Source organism: Heptranchias perlo, chromosome 11 (genome assembly GCF_035084215.1).
Source record: "Heptranchias perlo isolate sHepPer1 chromosome 11, sHepPer1.hap1, whole genome shotgun sequence".
In the NCBI taxonomy this organism is placed as follows: domain Eukaryota; kingdom Metazoa; phylum Chordata; class Chondrichthyes; order Hexanchiformes; family Hexanchidae; genus Heptranchias; species Heptranchias perlo.
In genome coordinates this window covers 52,325,402-52,346,888 of record NC_090335.1, presented here as the reverse complement: position 1 = coordinate 52,346,888, position 21,487 = coordinate 52,325,402, and the positions used below count along the sequence as shown (strand labels likewise).

The 21,487-nt window shown below is 41.9% G+C and overlaps 2 protein-coding genes across 4 annotated transcripts in view; one reads left to right on the top strand and one right to left on the bottom strand.

Moving 5' to 3' along the window:
* Positions 1-21,487, top strand: part of fstl1b (follistatin-like 1b) — a 587,712-nt gene that overhangs the window by 247,985 nt on the left and 318,240 nt on the right. The window lies entirely within an intron of this gene.
* Positions 1,916-21,487, bottom strand: part of cd247 (CD247 molecule) — a 113,409-nt gene continuing 93,837 nt past the window's right edge. For all 3 annotated transcript variants that reach the window (XM_067993024.1, XM_067993025.1, XM_067993026.1), the window contains exons 4-8: positions 11,330-11,419; positions 8,363-8,401; positions 7,499-7,555; positions 5,150-5,185; positions 1,916-4,738 (exon numbers count right to left, since the gene is read on the bottom strand). In XM_067993024.1, the coding sequence (XP_067849125.1) occupies positions 4,655-4,738; positions 5,150-5,185; positions 7,499-7,555; positions 8,363-8,401; positions 11,330-11,419 (306 nt within the window). In that variant the 3' untranslated portion in view covers positions 1,916-4,654. The remainder of the gene's footprint in view (positions 4,739-5,149; positions 5,186-7,498; positions 7,556-8,362; positions 8,402-11,329; positions 11,420-21,487) is intronic.

Genomic DNA, 21,487 nt, shown 5'->3' with positions numbered 1-21,487 from the left:
TGCAAATTTAACAATATTGCTTCTGTCTGCATTAAGGTACTCTTTGGTTTCTAACTTTCCTTTTCAAAATCATTTCCATTGTATAGTGAGTCATTGCAGATAAAACTGTCTTCAATAACTGCCATGAAAGAATTCCATTGCAGCTAGATTTTTTTGTATTGTAATGTGGTCATTTTATCTAATCATTTTGTATTCATTTTTGTAATGGCGTCTTGGTTCATTAAAAATCTGACTTAAAATCCTGATGGTAAACTTAGTTATTTTCTGCTTACCTCTGCGCAGTCCATTCTTTTGAAGTATACACTCATTGGAGTACTTGAGCGTTTTTGATGGTTAATGTTAAATGGTTTGTGCTAATCATCCAGGAAAAACACATACCTTGTATCTCCAGTCTGTTGTATTTATTTCTAAATTCTAGTTGAAATAGCACCAAAACTGGTCTGTTTTTACCAGAGCAGCGCTATGTGCAAACTCCTTCTCAGCACCAGCCCTCAATTGTTATACTTATGGCTCAGTCCCAACTTGCGTTGCAATATCAAGTACTGCATGCATCAAGATGACTTGTTGCATTGGTCAGCATGGTCAACGATGATCTCCATTCACACTGAAAAATGCATCAATGTGGCGATATTGGGCACACATGGTATTCAAAGTGCATGGGATCACTGATTGCTGCCATTTCTAACCAGAAGCCCTTGGAAGATGTGAATGTGGCAAGGGTACCAATTGTACATAGCATCTTGACTTTGTGGCCTGCTGAGGTATGGGTATGTATGCGATGCAATTGAAAACCTGTACGGTTGTCTGCAGGCATGGCAGAGCAAGCAGTAAATGCACAACAGGTTGACAGCTACACTTTGTGGCCTGTGCTGTATACCTGGTGCATGCTACTATTAATTAGTCTTCCCTTGCCAAATTCTTTAAAGTGCCATCTTCTGCATCTGTTTGAGTCCTGTAGGTGCTTCAGACAGCATTCTAGTCTGGCTGCCACCTTCTGCTAGATGTAATGCATTGATAATCTGTGGGGAAAGTGCCCTGGGATGAAAAACGGCAAGCCTTCTTAAGCACAGAAGCCAGTTCATTAAGCACAGAATATAAATTTTGTCTGCCATTACACAGGGTTGGGGGCAGCACCATTCTATTTACTCGCAGACCTGTTTCAGCACCTCTATAACATGCTGATTTTAACCACTCCTCCTGCCTCTTCCACCACCGCCCCCCCGCCCCGGGCAGCATTTGCAACGCTGTAAACTGTTGAGATCGTTTTTGAGCCTTGGAAAAAGCCACCAAAATTTTGGTTTCCCTATACAAGGCCATTTGTCTTTAAGTCTGAGCAGCAGCCCTTCATATTCAGCAAACCCCTTCATTATGGCCCCTCTGCAAGACTCAATCTGCACAGGGACCATTAGTAAATTATTAAAATTAGCTGGCCCCACCAAATCTGGTGAGCTTCCCTCCAGTTGGGTGAGTGTGTTTGAATGCACAGCAATCTCAAGGTCATTTCTCCTCGCTCAAGAGTTACTGAGCAGGAATAGGCGGCTGCATTCTCCTGAGATTACGTAATCGGTCCTTGTGTTCCAAAGATTGATTGTGCTTATAGCTATTCTACGGTTATATCTTTAACTCGTTGCAGTAAATTATTTTTAAATTTCACTATTTAATTATCGTGATGCATATTTCACATTGGAAAATTATTGGAATCACCAGTAATTTATCCTTTGTCCACCATTTAAAGATTTTTTGTGTGTTTTTTAAGCAATTTGTGGTGGCTGAACTTGTCTGGATAAATATTTGTTTCACGCTGTGCAAGCAATAAAGCTAACAAACCAACTGAAAAACCTGGACTAGTACTCGGCCACAATGAGTATTGATGTCACCACACACTCCCATGATGAATAAGATGAATGTGCCACTCTTATTATAAGGCTTTTCTTTATTATTGTATCACTGTTTATAACACTACAAAGGCTTGGTGCTCATTTTGTTTCCTGTTTACATTTTATGCTGTTATAGGACACTCAATACGCCCCACAACTTGTCATAACAAATTAACTGGTTGGCTTTCTGTGGCTGCGATACAAGGAGGAATTATTTATGCCAACTAATGGGACTGTTTTCCTTCTCATTCTTACAGGACATTGTTAGAACCAGGCCAGAAACCTGCCTCACCAACACCTTCGAGATTATATTGTTTAAATCCTGCCTATTGTACAGTTTGTGCTATTCAGTGTAAATGGCTCAGTTTGTAATGCACACTTAGCATAATGCATTCTCATGGTCAATTTGCGATAAAATATTTTTTGTCACTCCCAACAGTTCCCAAACTTTCATCTATTTTGATGTAATCATGTCAATTGGAAAAAACTGTTGGGCTTCACTGAAAAATGGATTCTCCAAATGACACTGTTCTTAGGACTAAGGAAGCAAAGGATTATTAATATTCAAAACAATCTTGATAACTACCACTTTTAATACAGAAAAGTTTACAGGCATTACAGAAAACTTAAATACATAAAAATGTGTAAAATGAACGACTAAAAATGTCTTCAAGCAACAGTAAAAGAAAATTAAGCAAGAAATAGAATCATATCTCTCTAAATCAGTTAAGCCCGCATTCAAAATAAGTTAACAAATAGCATCCTGGAGTGCTTGTTCAAATTGTAACAAATTGAAAATTATTTTAATTTCACCTTTACAGACATTCAGGTTACCCTTTCATTCTGAAACAAAAAACAACTAATCTCACCACCTTTCTGGATCTGTCTAAATGTAATTATGAATAGTTCTTTGGTTTGTTCATAGATGCATATCTTTACAAAGATCTTTTTACAGAGTAGTCAAACTGCTGTGCTAAGATGGACTTGGTCTGATTGCTGCATTCATTATTATAAACAAAGGAAGCTGCTTTATAAAGCAACCAGAAACTTATTTTCAGAATGCAAATAAAAAATGACTAATACAGGGCATTAAGGTAATTAGTAGTAGCTGTAGTTGAGTCAGCAACTTCTGACTTGCTGACGTACTATCGATAAAAATGTCACCCAAAAGCAGAAACTGAAGCTGGATTAGTGAATTCATTTTTTTATCCTCAAAATGTTACCAAAATAATCATAGAATCTTACAGCACAGAAGGCAGCCCATCATGCCTGTGGCAACTTTTTGAAAGAACTATCCAATTAGTCCCTCTCCCCTGCTTTTTCCACATAGCCCAGCAAAGTTTTACTTTTTAAGTATACAATTCGCTGATGAAAGTAGCTCTCTAATCTGCTTCCACCACCTTTTCAGGCAGTGAATTCCTGATCATAACAACTTGCTGCGTAAAAAAAAATGACTCACACATGAGCTAAGTAGCCGTTGCATTTCCTGTATTTATGCAGCGGAAGTATTGAATGCATAGGCAACACCAATTTGGCCAGAGATCCCATGAGTGGCAGAAAATACTGATACAATACCAAGGCACACAACCCTGAAACATTTGGGTGATTACAAAGGCTTGATTTTGTTGAAATAGATTTTATTCATATTCTTTTTCTGCTTTTTTGCATATTCCTAATTGTTTTTATTTAAAATTAGATGCTAAATTTAGTCATTAAAAAAAATTACTTTGTAAGCCAAATTCAAAGCCTAAATGTTGAACAGTGGAGGGAATTAAAATGAACTCAAAGATTTTATCCTGGCTAGAAATTTATTGCCACAGTTCTTTTAGTCCCAAATGAATGCTGACACACAAAAAAAAACGGAACAATGCTGAAGTCCCTGTTCTGCTTAGCAGCTTAGCACCATGTAATGGTGACCCAGTTTGTGGTTATTTATATTTAGCTATGTTAAGGTCTATAGGACTTTTGATGCTTATGTTTCGCCCGTCCACCCAAGTAGTTTACTTTCTGTTGCAACAAGGAAAGCGAGACTAGAATCTGGATGGCAGCATCATCCTGTCTTGCACAGCACATTCTAAAAACCTATTTTCAGACAATATCACTGCAAATCATACAATACCACTGAAGTAAATTAATTCAATTGGTAGTTAGAAAAATGTTTACAACTAAAAAGATCTTGTTACTTTGCATTTATAATAGTATATACATGGTTCCTTATCTCTATAATTGCTGTTTTAATCCTCAAATAATCCAAAAATGCCTGTTCAGATTGGATTGCAACTGGTTTTCATAAGTGGTTTGAAAGCCCTGATTCTGCTTCGACACTGTCTCTTTCCATTTTGCACTGTTAGAAGCTATTTATCTTTTTAAATGCATATTTCCATTTGGGTATATTTTGTTACCATTATTTGAAATATTTTCAGCTCCAGTATAGCATAGCATTTCATTATGATCTATGCAAAAATGCAACAAAAAATATAACTTTAAAATCTTCATGTAGGCTCAGCCTACTTTTTTCGTATTACCTGAAAAGCACCAACCAATACAATATGATCTACAGAGCTTGCAGGTGTTGACACAGTTTCTACAGAATGCTTCTTTTACAATGATTTTTTTTAGATAATGCAAATTAAAAAAAACATTGGATTTTGCAAGTAAATAACACTGTTGTGAACCATTTCCAGATTAGCATTAACTTTTGTGCTGGTGGAATTGAGTTAATCCTAAAGGTTTTTCACTGTCGGTTGTCTTGGTATTACAATATCAATCACAGAATCTCAGCGACGAGGGGGTGGAGGCACAGCTGATAATGGCTGCATTTGCAGTTGGTCATATGTGTCTTGTGTAGCTTTACTCAGTCCCTGCAAAATAATTCCACTGAAATGGTTAGGTAATTGTGTGCACCAAAGGGAAATACTTTTTTACCAAATACATTTTTCTCTGATACCTTGCAGAAAATCCATGCTTGCAGAGAATGCAGGTCAGAGGTACTCTAGCTCTGATTTTCCACCGTGCAATCCTTGTGGGCATGTCGTCCCACCATGAGCACGGGATCATGGAAAATTACTGTTTTTGTATTTTTAATCTTCCTTAATATAGGTGGGAGATAGGGAGGGATTAAAAGTTTTCTGGTTTGCATCCCTGTGGAATAGGTTTCCTGTAAGGGTTCATAGGCAACCAATCATATAAGAATGTGTGTGCCACCTACAACTGGCTTACATGTCATTCAAGTCTTTTGCAGTGTACAGCAACTCTAATCATTTCTTTCCTACCTGGTAAATGTCGTTCCCTCCCTTGCCTCTTCGTTTCTGTTGAGATAAAAAAAAAGTTGGTTTATTCCTGAAACGCATGTTTATCAGGTACATGGGGTTAATGTCTGTGCTAAATTTCATATGAACACATTTAAGGATGGGATTTCCAAGTTGTTGCTCATATGAGGTACCTTGCATGTCATGAACCTGTTTCAGAAAATTAGACTGAGGTGAGCTCGGCACAGGCAAGGTCCTTGGAAAATCTACCCTGAAATGTTTTATTGTGTTGGTATCCCACAACGTAACTCCAGGATGTTTCTACTTGGGCTATCTTTACAGACGGCATGAATACTGACAGTGGTACACGAGCATATCATGAAAACTGAACAACGTCTGCACTGGAGACAATGATCTGTATACCATTTGGACTGAAGATGTCGATCATTCAGATGTACAATATTTATCCAGTTGGTATGCTTGTGTGATAGTTTTGAATTGTCTAGCCTGTCTTCTCTTGTCACCAAAACAATTTGTTCTTCTCTCCAAACTCAGCCCTTCTGCTTTGATGGGTATACAACATATTCGGTTTACAACATATATACAAAGGCATTGATAGTGAGACATACAGCATCAGACATAGTAAGCTAGCAGCTTTTAGCATCAGACATGGGATAAAAGCTGCTAGCTTACTAAGTGTACAGGACATATCCTTTACAAAAAGAATACAGAAATGAATAAAGTTTTAGCTTATAATTGAATAAGATACAGCAAAGGCTATGGGCCCTGACAACATCCCAGCTGTAGTGCTGAAGACTTGTGCTCGAGAACTAGCTGCGCCTCTAGCCAAGCTGTTCCAGCACAGCTACAACACTGGCATCCACCCGACAATGTGGAAAATTGCCCAGGTATGTCCTGTCCACAAAAAGCAGGACAAATCCAATCCGGCCAATTACCGCCCCATCAGTCTACTCTCAATCATCAGCAAAGTGATGGAAGGTGTCGTCGACAGTGCTATCAAGCGGCACTTACTCACCAATAATCTGCTCACCGATGCTCAGTTTGGGTTCCGCCAGGACCACTCGGCTCCAGACCTCATTACAGCCTTGGTCCAAACATGGACAAAAGAGCTGAATTCCAGAGGTGAGGTGAGAGTGACTGCCCTTGACATCAAGGCAGCATTTGACCGAGTGTGGCACCAAGGAGCCCCAGTAAAATTGAAGTCAATGGGAATCAGGGGGAAAACTCTCCAGTGGCTGGAGTCATACCTAGCACAAAGGAAGATGGTAGTGGTTGTTGGAGGCCAATCATCTCAGCCCCTGGGCGTTGCTGCAGGAGTTCCTCAGGGCAGTGTCCTTGGCCCAACCATCTTCAGCTGCTTCATCAATGACCTTCCCTCCATCATAAGGTCAGAAATGGGGATGTTCGCTGATGACTGCACAGTGTTCAGTTCCATTCGCAACCGCTCAGATAATGAAGCAGTCCGAGCCTGCATGCAGCAAGACCTGGACAACATCCAGGCTTGGGCTAATAAGTGGCAAGTAACATTCGCGCCAGATAAGTGCCAGGCAATGACCATCTCCAACAAGAGAGAGTCTAACCACCTCCCCTTGACATTCAACGGCATTACCATCGCCGAATCCCCCACCATCAACATCCTGGGGGTCACCATTGACCAGAAACTTAACTGGACCAGCCATATAAATACTGTGGCTACAACAGCAGGTCAGAGGCTGGGTATTCTGCGGCGAGTGACTCACCTCCTGACTCCCCAAAGCCTTTCCACCATCTACAAGGCACAAGTCAGGAGTGTGATGGAATACTCTCCACTTGCCTGGATGAGTGCAGCTCCAACAACACTCAAGAAGCTCGACACCATCCAAGATAAAGCAGCCCGCTTGATTGGCACCCCATCCACCACCCTAAACATTCACTCCCTTCACCACCGGCGCACTGTGGCTGCAGTGTGCACCATCCACAGGATGCACTGCAGCAACTCGCCAAGGCTTCTTCGACAGCACCTCCCAAACCCGCGACCTCTACCACCTAGAAGGACAAGGGCAGCAGGCACATGGGAACAACACCACCTGCACGTTCCCCTCCAAGTCACACACCATCCCGACTTGGAAATATATCGCCGTTCCTTCATCATCGCTGGGTCAAAATCGTGGAACTCCCTTCCTAACAGCACTGTGGGAGAACCGTCACCACACGGACTGCAGCGGTTCAAGAAGGCGGCTCACCACCACCTTCTCGAGGGCAATTAGGGATGGGCAATAAATGCCGGCCTTGCCAGCGATGCCCACATCCCGTGAACGAATTTTTAAAAAAGATTATTTCCAGAAAGTTACAGTAATCTGTTCATGTTCATACCTGCTGAGTTGGTTTGAGTTCACCGTAAGGCTCACTTCTATTCTTGGGATTCAGTTTCTGCAAACAAAATAAGTTTTGACCTTTTGAGTTAAAATGCAGATCACTTACAAATGAATATACCAGGACCTTGTCAATGTTGCTCTATGACCAGCCATTAAGAGATGTGCAAAAGAAGTTCAAGCTGCTTTGTTCTGCAGAAGTTCATCCTTCACTTTGCTCAGCATCTCCCTCAAATATAATCAAAAATCACTACATAGGCAATCATCGGTAAATGCTCTATTATGGCACCTGCTGGATAGCGCTCACAGTTGATGGACTTAAAAGCTGATACCTCGGTATTACTTAGCATATTGATACTAGTACCATAGGGTTAATGCCAGATTGGGCTTTTTTGAAGGCAAAACTGACAAGTCATCTCACTCTTCTGCAAATAGTCTTTGTCAGCCAGTCACTGAATAACACTGGAGAAAAGTTCTACAACTTGCTATATTCTACACTTACCTGCAGGAGGATATGTGACGGTGAATGTTTGTTTTTTTACAGCAAAACCAAACCACGCAGCCATTGGTCAAATCCTAAAGTTGCTTGGGATCAGGTTTTAAATCCATCTCCAGTTAGCGGATTCTGCTGCTGCTCACATTATTCACAGTTCAGCAGAACTTGGTAATTACAAGTCAATCAAATTCCATGGCAGATGATCCAACTCTGTACTGCACACTTTGTGCCAGGTAAATACCAAGTTTTAATGTATGGACTATGATTAATATTGTTTAACTGGGAAAAGCACAATGTTGAAAGGACTGTTTGGATAATAAAGATTCTGCAGCATGCAAGGTATTTTCCTAAACCATAAGCTGTACTTACAGAATAGGTGTCGTTATAAGCAGCAGCATCTCTCTGGTTCTGATAGGAAAGAAAATAATGGATGTTATATATTTAACAACAATGAGGTAAATGCTTTGCATCCAGCGGATTAAATTCAGAAAGCCCCAAGTGATCAAAATATATCTGACTGTCAAACTCCTTCAGCACCTGCTTGTTTCAGGCGGTGGACCCCTTTTAATACACATATCGTGGTCCTGGGATTCCGATTGCTATTTTTGGTTGGAACTGGTTATAGCGTGTGCCACGCACATTCCAATAGGTACTGTTAGAAATTAATTCTGTGCTGCTCCATGACCCCATTCTCCGCAATAGTGACTAACCCCTGCACTTACTTTGCTGCTGGCCGGGGCAGCCCAATATTGGCCAGCCTTAATACGCCCATTTGGCTCCGTGGCTCGATGTAAATGAGGCCAGGGCCCCAAAAATCACAGCTGCCTCTTTGCCATAAATTTGGGCGACCGGCAGGCACACTCCGTCGATTGGGCACCCATAAGTTAAAATTGGCCCCAGCGAGGCTACAAATTAAGTATTCAACATTTCTGATTAGTCAACATTAATGAACAAAAATCTGGTGCTTACTGTTTACCTAATGTTTAGCTGAAGTTGTCAGCTTTATAATTTTTTACGCCTTGAAACTGGGTTCAGTTCTGATCAAGGTGACTTGAAAAGAATGTGCTGCTTCTCTCCTTCCCCTCAGGACATTGTAGTAAGCACTGCTTTGGGTTAATAAATTACCAGATACATTGGAGCTGCAGCATTTAAAATTGGATCATTTTGTAACATTGGGACTACATAATCCACACGTGATTTTTCTTCAACCGCTTAGCACTGTTTATGTTGCCTCTTTATAGACAGCATATGTATATTGATTTAATAATACAAAATAGCACAAAAAATATTCAGACATATTGTTACTAAAGAAACTTGTTGCAGGCCCCTAGATGTGTGTGACATACACTCATTCCGCTGTGGTTCGTGGCTAGATGGGGGTTGGTACTTAGTGTTGATTTTTTTTGTGTAGAATGTTCTTTATAAATTTTCCACGGACATACTTACACGGTTCAACACTGAACTACTCAAGAATTTACCAACGGAAAAAGCTGAAGATGAAAAGATGGCTGAAAGTGTAAAACTCTGTCAATTATTTACTGGGGATAAACAAAATGCTTCGACACAACAGTTCCCATTAACCATCTGTACTAATGTTTTAAAATTAGTTTTCACATATATTGTTGAAACCTGTTAGCTGGAACACGTTGGAGGAAATTAATTTTCCTTATTTACATTTTCCATATCGAGCTCCATCTCTTCTGGCACTGAACAAAAATCTTTTTTTCTTCCTTTCAGGTAGCAAGATCAGTGAGCTTCAACAACTCTTACATCTTGTCCTCTTCATTTACTTCTGACCTCATCTCTCTTTCTAATCTCACCCCATGCCCAATTTTCACTATCTCCTCTGACCTTCCCCTCTCTGATCCAAACAGTCCACCCTCAGCAAGGGCTTCCACTTCATCCCCCTTCGGCCCTACCTCAACGAATGCATACTCGATACAATGCTGAACTTTTCTGCTGCCTGCGCCTCCTTACCTCTGGAAGCTTCCCCTTTTCTTCAACCTCCCTAATCCACCAGGATCCGTCCCTCTGGCCTTCAACCTTCTCTTGGTCTTTTTAATCAAGAACTGTCAGTATTGTATCAACTGTTTGTCCACTTCCTCACTCACTCTAATTTATTTCTCTCTAAATTTTGGGCAGAAAATTGGCCCGAAATTCTGTCCCCAATCACTCTCCAGTGCCCCTCTTTGAAAGTAGACATCTTTGAAAATTGAGTGATGACAGGCTTGATTGTGATATCCCTTGTGGAATAACCTTTCTCAGCTCACAGATAAATATTGGCTACTTAGGCAAGGTAGCAGATAGTACCCAGTATGCCAGCGAAGAGCCAATGCTTTCTTTGAAAGCAGTTCAATTTCTGTGCACAAATAACTGCCAGTGAATAAACCATTTCCATTATAAATCTTCAGTGGACATTTTCTGGATGCTGGAAGCAATGTCACTGTGGAATAATAAAAAAATTCCCTTTGCACTGGCCCTCTCAAATGGTGTATTATTATTTGGAGGCACCAGTGGTCAGTGTGTTACATTTAGCCTCCATCTAGGCCAGAAATTCTAGTTTGTTATAGGATCTTGATGGACCAAAGCGAGATCTAGGAGCTCCAAGAAGCAGATCTTTCTCTTCAAGAGGGGTTACAGAGATGATTATTGCTTCCTTTGCTGGAATCTTGCAAAGGATTTGTTTCACAGTGCAGCTGGAAACCTGGGAAGGCCTAGTCTGCAGAAACATACATCAGTTCTATATTCTATTCCTTGCTGGCATCTGAGTACTCAAGTAACTGGATATCTAACGGGGGGGGGGGGGGGGGGGGCAGCAATGTCATTATTATACTACTAATTGCTTATTGAATCCACACAATTTTTCATGTAATATGCTCTCGGAGAGGCTTTTTTTGTTCTGTGCAACATTTTCAGAACAGTAAGCCATGCAAATGCACTGTGAATATGGAAATAAATATTGTACAATAATGTTATGCAAGTTCATGGAAATGATGCACTGGAATTATTTTGAAAACATTCAACTTTTGCAACTCACAAGTTGCTAACAAATAACCTGCTGTAAGTGTGTGCACAGATCCTTAAAATGTATTATAGAAAGTTTAGAAAATTTGTATGTAGGAAATTGAACATGGAACACTAACCCTCTTCTGTCTCCCAAGTATTCTTTGTACTCTTGTGCAAATAACAATTATAGATGCCCCAGAGTATCCCAGAAATTGTTATCCTAACATTTAACAAGATTGCTGTTAATGTGTCTGTTATAAAATTGATATTTTGTGAGCCTTGCTTTGGAATCAGTTATTGTTTTACAAAAGGCAAGTTAAAACAAAATACCCGTTTTGCTCCAATTCCAGCCTCTGTGTCCTGGCTCCTTTTGTTAAAGTTGAGGCCCGAATAGTTGTCTTGATCTTTCTTCTGCAGGGCCTGTGAAAATTATGAAAATTATTATTGCTCTCAATAAACCATCCCAAATGTAACAAAATCTATTATCTCATGGGTTCAGATCAACTATGTTCATCGTCTAAAAATGCTCAGTGTCATGTTACTCCGTTGATTTTATTTTATATAGAGACTTAAGTAACTCAGGTGAGAAAGTCAAATTCATCTAAGGGTATGTTTTACTGCAAAGTAAGGGAAGAATGAGGGCCCCCTGGAAGAGGCAGTCTCATCCGACGTGGTGTCAAACTGGTTTAAAAAGTTTTCAGCAGATTGTTTGGATCTCTTATTTTTTTTAAACTTACCTGGAATTGATTAAGTGAGCGTGTACACTCCAACCCGTGCTTTCACAACTCCTAAATTTAATGACCAAGATAGGATTCCCGCACATGGCTGTAAACATGTGTGTACAGGCTCTCTTCTGGGTGGCAAAATTCCAATCATAGATAGACAGAATTAATATACTCTGAAGTTAGTGGCCTTCAGCAAGCAGATTTCCAAAAAGCAGACTTTGCCTTGCTCCGGTTTGTATAAACATGGAAGGGTTTTTTTGTATATGCAGAATTTCTGCTTTTAAATTGCTTGGAGATTTGTGCTTCCATTGAGAAAGATAACTAGAATATTTTCTGACAATCACATAACCGATGCTTGCAGTAAAGTCACACTGTTTGTAATATGAAAATGAGTTTGGCTCGTGCTTCATCTCTGCATTTTACCAGCAATCCGACCAAAGCATGTTAATAAATATTGAACTGAAGGAGCATTGGCGCCAGCTGTTAGAAGAGCAGTTATAAGAACACGATACTCCCATCACCCTAGTCAGGGGAGAATCCAATGGGTAAATATGTACTCTGCTCGTTACATGTATTGACATTGCATTTTGAATATATTTATGACGTAGCTACACACAGCGACCAGAGCAATTCTTCCCCCGGTGTGCTTTATTAAATTGCTGTTCAATTCTGTATTTTGTTCTAGAATAATGTTTTTGTTCTCGGAATTTTTCGGCTACGTATCAAAATGATTTAACTCTGCATTTACCTGCAGGAAGGAAATACAGAGTGTGAATTTTGCTATGACATAATTACATAATGTGGTATGTATAGGAACAGGAGTAGGCCATTCAGCCCCTCGTGCCTGCTCCGCCATTTGATAAGATCATGGCTGATCTGTGATCTAGCTCCATATACCTGCCTTCAGCCCATATCCCAGAATACCTTTGGTTGCCAAAAAGCTATCTATTTCACATTTAAATTTAGCAATTGAGCTAGTATCAATTGCCGTTTGCGGAAGAGAGTTCCAAACTTCTACCACCCTTTGTGTGTAGAAATGTTTTCTAATCTCACTCCTGAAAGGTCTGGCTCTAATTTTTAGACTCTGCCCCCTACTCCTAGAATCCCCAACCAGCGGAAATAGTTTCTCTCTATCCACCATATCCGTTCCCCTTAATATCTTATAAACTTCGATCAGATCACCCCTTAACCTTCTAAACTCTAGAGAATACAACCCCAATTTGTGTAATCTCTCCTCATAACTTAATCCTTGAAGTCCGGGTATCATTCTAGTAAACCTATGCTTCACTCCCTCCAAGGCCAGTATGTCCTTCCGAAGGTGTGGTGCCCAGAACTGCTCACAGTACTCCAGGTGCGGTCTAACCAGGGTTTTGTATAGCTGCAGCATAACTTCTGCCCCCTTGTACTCCAATCCTCTAGATATAAAGGCCAGCATTCCATTAGCCTTATTGATTATTTTCTGCACCTGTTCATGACACTTCAATGATCTATGTACCTGAACCCCTAGGTCCCTTTGGACATCCACTGTTTTTAACTTTTTACCATTTAGAAAGTACCCTGTTCTATCCTTTTTTGATCCAAAGTGGATGACCTCACATTTGTCTACATTGAATTCCATTTGCCACAGTTTTGCCCATTCACCTAATCTGTCAATATCGCTCTGTAATTTTATGTTTTCATCTACACTGCTTACAATGCCACCAATCTTTGTGTCATCGGCAAACTTAGATATGAGACTTTCTATGCCTTCATCTAAGTTGTTAATAAATATTGTGAATAATTGAAGCCCCAAGACAGATCCCTGTGGGACTCCACGAGTCACATCCTGCCAATGTGAATACTTACCCATTATCCCTAATCTCTGTCGCCTTTCGCTCAGCCAACTTCCTAACCAAGTCTGTACTTTTCCCTCGATTCCATGGGCTTCTATCTTAGCTAACAGTCTCTTATGTGGGACCTTATCAAATGCCTTCTGGAAGTCCATATAAATAACATCCATTGACATTCCCCTGTCCACTACTTTAGTCACCTCTTCAAAAAATTCAATCAGATTTGTCAGGCACAACCTACCTTTCACAAATCCATGCTGGCTCTCCCTGATTAACTGAAAATTCTCGAGGTGTTCAGTCACCCTATCCTTAATTATAGACTCCAGCAATTTCCCCACAACAGATGTTAGGCTAACTGGTCTACAATTCCCCAGTTTCCCTCTCCTTTCTTAAAAAGCGGAGTGACATGTGCAATTTTCCAATCCAGAGGGACAGTTCCTGAATCTAGAGAACTTTGAAAGATTATAGTTAGGGCATCTGCAATCTGCTCACCTACTTCCTTTAAAACCCTGGGATGGAAACCATCTGGTCCTGGGGATTTGTCACTCTTTAGTGCTATTATCTTCTTCATTACTGTTGCTTTTTATCGAGTCCCTATCCCCGATTCAATATTAGTTTTCTTGGCATGCTATCCTCTTTTTCTACTGTAAATACTGACGCAAAGTAATTATTCAACATGTCCGCCATTTCACCATTGTCAATGACAATATCCCCACTTTCGGTTTTTAAGGGGCCAACACTGCTCCTGACCATCCTCTTTTTCCTAATATAACTATAATGTATCATAAACAATTACATACAGGGATTAAAATAAATTAAGATGCAGTGAGAAAAAAACTGTAATAAATTCAGTTAAAATAGCCTGTGAGAGAATTGGGTGCCACAGTGGGTTAGCACACTGTCCTTTCACTTCTGTGGCTGGATTTGGATTCAGCTCCGCTGATGGTGTGAAAGTGTAATTCCTCTGCTGGCTGTAAAGGATGTGAAAGAATTTCAGCAGTCCCAGTTCCTTGTGGGTGCAAACACTTGTAGTAAAAATGCCTTTAACTTGACACAAATTGGCACTCTCAATCACAGAAGCTTTAAGATGGCTGGTAGAGAGACCTTTAGGGACAATTTTAGACTTGTGCCTGAAATGGTGCAAATTTGGCGGCGTAGCTGGAAAATCAGCCCACTCCCACACTGAATTGGACAGCAGGTCAGAACTACCTACGTCCAAACGATTTGGAGGTTTTGTTGACCTTTGAGGATATCTCGAGTAGGTTTAATAATGGGTAAGTTGGGAATAACAACAGGAGAGCAGTATATAGTAATTCCTCAAGTTTGATTCCAAAACCGTTAGGTTTCACAACTTTCTTCAGACACTGTCCTGGAGAGTTCACACCAGAATCAGGAGCATGAACAACATTCTAGGAGGTGGTTGGTTCATTACACATGGGAATAGGCAAAACATTTAATGCTTTCTGAGGATTTGTAACAGCTACTTAGGTAGAATAGGCATTGGTGGTAGGTCACACTCAGTGTTACCATTTGGTATGTCAAAGACAATAGATCAGTGTAGTTCTCGTAATTTATCCTAATGTCCCTTCTGCAGCATACCATCCACTAAAGCTAAAAATATCAGTTCCAATCTCCTGTTCAATAACACCAACACTCATTTTTACGCATTCTCATGGAAATCAAGGCATAATATTCTTCCATGCAATACTGCTTTGAAGTTGACGATCCAGACTTACAACGTTTTCTTCTCAGCACTAATCTTTCCAAGTCAGGTTTAAAATATCAGAACGAGTACATTACTTCCCTCCAGTGAATAACTTCAGCCCTGGGCTGGGGATATTCATTAAACATGTAAACTAGGGTTCACACCTATACGATAGTCACCACAAATTTGTATACCACTGTCGGGATTTATTACAAGCATGATCAGGCACACCCAGTCGTTGTGGTTGATTTTCTTGATTAGAAAATGAATACGTCCACAAGTCTTGGAGTGGTGATCATCTTAATACTGGCCCAGTATAACTTCAGGCTATGAAGCCAGTCTTGACCCATCAATGAGGGACTTTTGCCCTTAACTACAATCACAGACCCTTGTTTTGTCCAATTTTCATATTTTACTTGGACTTTTATTTTCCAAGGACTGGCAATGGGTATCAGCAAAACTTTTTTTTTAGTAGGCAAGTTTCTGAAACTTTTCTTCATATAGTTTTGATGACATAATAGTTACTGCAGCATTTTATACCTTCTATCCAGACAGAGATCACAATTTCTCGTCTTCCCTTTCTGGTTATCGAATATACAGGAAAACACTTTATTCTTCATCTGTATCACCATGTGATATGGTTTTATCCTCATGTTCCTCATCAGAATCTATGTAATGGACACTGGATTTTTGTCTTTCCTTCTGTTGAATCCTCACAGTGCTACAATATAATTTGGGGCTTTCATTTCTTCTCCCTACTTCCAATCTAGCAGTACCTACTGGCTACCGGCAATACTTAGTTAAGTGGCCAGATTCCATTCAGTTATGGATTTGACTTTTTAAAAAAAAACATTGGTTGGGATGATGGTGATGACTTTTACCACACTTCCAACATGGTTGAGCAACTCTGGAGCTGTTGGACTCTGTGGCGTGTAACTCGCTAGCATCCCTGGCAGCAATCTCCATCCAAGTGCTGTTTCGAGAGCTGTAGCAGACGTGTATGTCTTCTACCAACAGTTACCTCTGTATCAACGTTTTCTTCAAGCCACATATTGCATTGTCGGGAAACCCACCAAAGTTACGTGATTCAGACAGTCTCCTCAGTTCTGCCATAAACTGAGAAGCATTTTCATCATCCCTTTGCTTCCTCCAGTTAAACTTGAACCATTCCGCAATAATGAGTGGCTTCAGATTCAGAGGTTCTTTGGACATTTGGACTAACTCCTCCTATGTTTTTGTCTTTAGGTTGGGCAGGAGTGTTCAGATTCTTAATCAATGTCTATGTCGCAGGTCCGCAAATAGTAAGCAAAACTCTCCTTTCAGCATCTGTTGTTCCAATTGCCTCAAAATAAAAATTATCTTTCTACATACTCCAGCTAGACCCAATAAGATACTCTTCGATTTTTCCAACTAATGCTGACATGATATAAAACAGTGAAGTTTGATCAATAACAACAACTTGCATTTATCTAGTGCCTTTAACGTAGTAAAACGGCATAAGGCGCTTTACAGGAGCGTTATCAAACAAAATGTGACACCGAGACCCTAAGGAGATATTAGGACAGGTGACTAAAAGCTTGGTCAAAGAGGAAGATTTTAAGGAGCATCTTAAAGGAGGAGAGAGAGGCAGAGAGGTTTGGAGGGGGAATTCCAGAGCTTAGGGCCTAAGCAGCTGAAGACACGGCTGCCATTAGTGAAGCGATTAAAATCGGGGATGCACAAAAGGCCAGAATCGCAGAGATTACGGAGGGTTGTAGGGCTGGAAGAGGTTACAGAGATGGGGAGGGGCGAGGCCATGAAGGGATTTGAAAACAAGGAAGAGAATTTTAAAATTGAAGTGTTCCCGGATCAGGAGCCAATGTAGGTCAGCGAGCACAAGAGTGATGGGTGAACAGGACTTGGTGCAAGTTAGGATACGGGTAGCAGAGTTTTGGATGAGCTCAAGTTTATGGAGGGTAGAAGATGGGAGGCCGGCCAGGAGAGCATTGGAATAGTCAAGTCTAGAGGTAACAAAGGCATGGATGAGAGTTTCCGCAGCAGATGAGCTGAGGCAGGGGCGGAAACGGGCGATGTTACGGAGGTGGGAGTGGGTGGTCATGGTGGTGGAGCAGATATGCAGTTGGAAGCTCATCTCCGGGTCAGTTAGGACGTCAAGGTTGCGAACGGTCTGGTTCAGCCTCCGACCGAGGCCAGGGAGAGGAATGGAGTCGGTGGCTAGGGAACCAAGCTTGTGGAGGGGACCAAAGACAATGGCTTCGTTCTTCCTCATATTTAGTTGGAGGAAGTTTTTACTCATCCAGTATTGGATGTCAGACAAGCAGTGTGACAAATGAGAGACAGTGGAGGGGTCGAGAGAGGTGGTGGTGAGGTAGAGCACTGCCTAAGTAAAAAAGATGTCCAATATTCGATCTTCGTAACAATATATTGCCTGTTATCCTTGTTACTAATTGTTATGTTACTTGTTATGGTAATGTAGTGGCTACTTTTATTTCAGACTCTCTGGAACATTCTCTCTGGATGTAGCATTCAATATAAGAGGAGACCCTGGAGTTCAATTTCTACAAAATGCTTGCTCCCATTAGGGGGCCCTCTACTGTTCATTTATCAGTATGCAAGTACAGAACATTGAGGACTGAGATAACACCTGCTAAACGGTTTTACCTGGAGCCTGGTGTGAAGGCAAATGCTCATATATTCAAGGTCTGGTGCCTACGATGATTGGGTTGCAGAGAGACAGTGCAGTTACTACTCAAGTTCCTCATTTTCAACTGTTGGAACCACCATTTAAAGCACCAATGGATGGGGAATAGTTTGTGCCCATGTTGTGGTTAGGAGGATGGTCACAATCCATGTGTACAATTTATGGTGAGTTGTGCTGCTTAGCATGCCACTTGAGAGAGCTAGCGATGGAAGATTGGAAATGAGCCAATTCACTGTGGGGGACTGGGTAATCTGGTATCTGAGCCACACCTGACCACAGTACTCCAAGGATTTGTTGATTGACCAGCCAGCCTGTGCCATCAATACTACCATACCTGGCTCTGGATAACTTGTAAGCCAAAGCCAATAATGGGTAGGGTGGTAATAACTGGACAAACAACATGAAGCTTGCTATGCTGTGTGCAGGTAAACTGTGTGTTCTAAGCTAGTTAAACTCCAGTAGTACTCCTGTACAATGTTAGGGATCTCTAAACCTTAGCTCATGCCAATCTGTGTCTAAATTTACTGGGCTTGTATGAACGAGGTGCGTACCAATAGGAGAGCGTGTGCACATCAGGCAAATGGAAATTACTCATGTGGATTTGTCAGCAATTTGGTTTGGAAACTGTTAAGTGTTATAATTGATTTCTGCATCAAACACTCAGCCAACCAACAAAAAGTGAAATTAGTTTGGTCAGCCTCAAGTCCAGATCATAAAACTGCCTGTAGTTCAACACTAATTAGCATCAAACTGCCAGTATCATTCAGAATGGCTCATGTAGGAAACAGCTGTCACACAGGTAGGGGATGCTCCCCTGAGTTTGGAGTCAAAACATATTGTTGGAGCGGTGGTGATTTAATAGAGGTTTTTAAAATTATGAAGGGTTTTGATAAGGTGAATAGGGAAAGACTATTTCCTTTGGTTGATGAGAGGCCATCAATTTAAAATTAGCATGAAAAGAGACAAGGAGAAATTTCTTTACACAGAGGGTTGTTGGAGCATGGAATGCTTTGCCATAGAGAGTGGGTTGAGGCAGAGACTATTACATGTTTTAAGGGAAAATTAGATAAATATTTGAAGAAGATACCCTCCTGAGGCAGAAACCCTCAACTCATTTAAAAAGTACGTGGATGTGCACCTGAAGTGCCATGACTTACAAGGTTACGGACCAAGTGCTGGAGAGTGGGATTAGACTGGGTGGCTCATTTTTGGCTGGCGCGGACACGATGGGCCGAATGGCCTCCTTCTGTGCTGTAAATTTTCTATGATTCTATGCAAGAACAGGGATTTGTTTTGGATGGATCTAGACATGATGGACTGAATAGCCTCTTTCTGAGCTGTAAAAGTCTATGATTGCACATAACCTGAGAATGCTTAATACGCCTACATACACTGTGTAGAGAAAATGTTCCATTCCCCAGCACGACATCTTTAACCTTGCTGAGCATAAAGTTCAAAAACTAAATTGAAAAAAAAAGTTTTAATACAGTAATCAATAACCAATCCGGAATTGAGGATATTATTTCCTTATTTAACATTGCACATGTCTTGTGCTTTCTAATCCAAAGAATGCAAACCATGTGTCTTGAATCCTGAACTGCAACATAATTACAATTACTTTTGCGGTCTAGAACTGCAACATAAACATAATTGCTGTTGCAGTCTCGATTGCTGCAAATGTTTTTATTCTGTGACTTGTCAGATTTAATAGAACTACCTCAGCTGCAGACTGTTACTGGTAAGATTAGGAAAACAACTTTTAATGTTAGGAATCCAGACATTCTTATTGGAACATGCCTCTTACTAAATGGAAAAGATTTATAGGGCCCGATATTAGGAGGGCGGCAGGTTGGCAGCGGGGGTGGGGGGGCGACTGGGCGCGTGGGTAACGCGCCCAGTGAAATCGGGGTGCTCCGCACGCAATTGCAGCTTGATTGAAGGCACTTACCTTTGCTTCCGGGTTTCGCGCTGGAAAGCTGCGCAGCGGGCGGACTGCGCATGCGCAGCATAGGCTGTCAGCTGGAGGAGCCCTATTTAAAGGGGCAGTCCTCCACTGACTGATGCTGCAGGAAATAAGAAAAATTACAGCATGGAGCAGCCCAGGGGTAGGCTGCTCCCAGGTTTAATGATGCCTCACTCCAGGCCCTACTGGATGGGGTGAGGAGGAGGGGGATGACAGAGATCTTCCCACCGGCGGGCGGGAGGAAGTGGCCTGCCTCTGCCACCAAGAAGGCCTGGTTAGGTGGCAGAGGAGGTCACCTGCACCACCAACATATCGCGCACCTGCATACAGTGCAGGAGGCGCTTCAATGACCTCAGTAGGTCAGCCGAAGTGAGTACACTTACTCATTCCCCTACACTCCGTCTGCCACATCACCGCCCCCACCCCACATCTCCTTCTGCACAGCCAACACTACTCTATCATGTCACTCCTCACACCCACTCTGAGCTCATCCTCATCTTACCTGCACTTACTCACCTCGCCAGTACTCATCCCATCACTACCACTCAACCCAATCCGCATACAATCTCATGGCTCTGTCTCATACTCACCCTCTCATGCATCTCTTTCACGGTCAGCCTCAATCAACCTGCCTCTACCTGTGCTGCAGCCACAGGGCATGCATCACATATGTGCAGTAGGAAGCGTAAGGCAAACGTGTCGTGAGCATGAAGGGGATGCACAAGGGTGTTTGAGGGTTTGTCATGGTTTTTACTTATATTTAATTTCTGATCAACTCACATTACATATTATATTGGCACCACTACTGCCACGTCTTTGCGAATCTTGTCTGGTTTGTACAATAATGCCCTTTCCTGAGGATCACTATGAAGACCCACAACTGATGCCACCCATTGTGTCACTGCAGAGTGGGTGTAGGTGTACTTGCAGGGCTCTTGTGCAGACGACTGAGAGACGTTGGCGATGTCCCCGGTTGTTGAGGGCAGTGGTGAGTTTGACAGCGACAGGTAAGAAGATGGTGCTCGGGCCAGCCGGGAGCAGCTTGGCATGAAGGAGGCTGCATATGTCCACGACTACATGTCGAGTGACTCTGAGCCTCCGTGTGCACTGCTGCTCAGAGAGGTCCAGGAAGCTGAGCCTCGGTCTGTGGACCCTGTGGCGAGGGTAGTGCCTTCTGCGACGCATCTCTCTCTGCCGTTGCCCTCCCTCCTGCTGTGCAGGTGGATGTGTCACAGCATTGTGTTGTGAAGTTCCACGTGTCAGAGGTGGACGGCGTGGCCGGCGAGGCTGGTGATGCTGTTCGTCCTCCGAGGAGGTCATGACTGCAGCTACGGTGGCCCCCATCCGGAAGATGTACATCTGAGGGGGTCCGCAAGGTAGGTAAATGTGTCTGGATACCGGGGTAAGTGTGCAAGTTGGTGAATTTTATTGTTTGGAGGAGGGTGGTGGAGGCCAAACTTTGTCCAAAGTGACAGAGTGGCCTCCTGCAATGAGTGAGGGTCTCCCCCCCACCAGCTGTCAAATGGACCTTTGCAGCTGCCACAGGCTGATGGCTGCAACAGGTC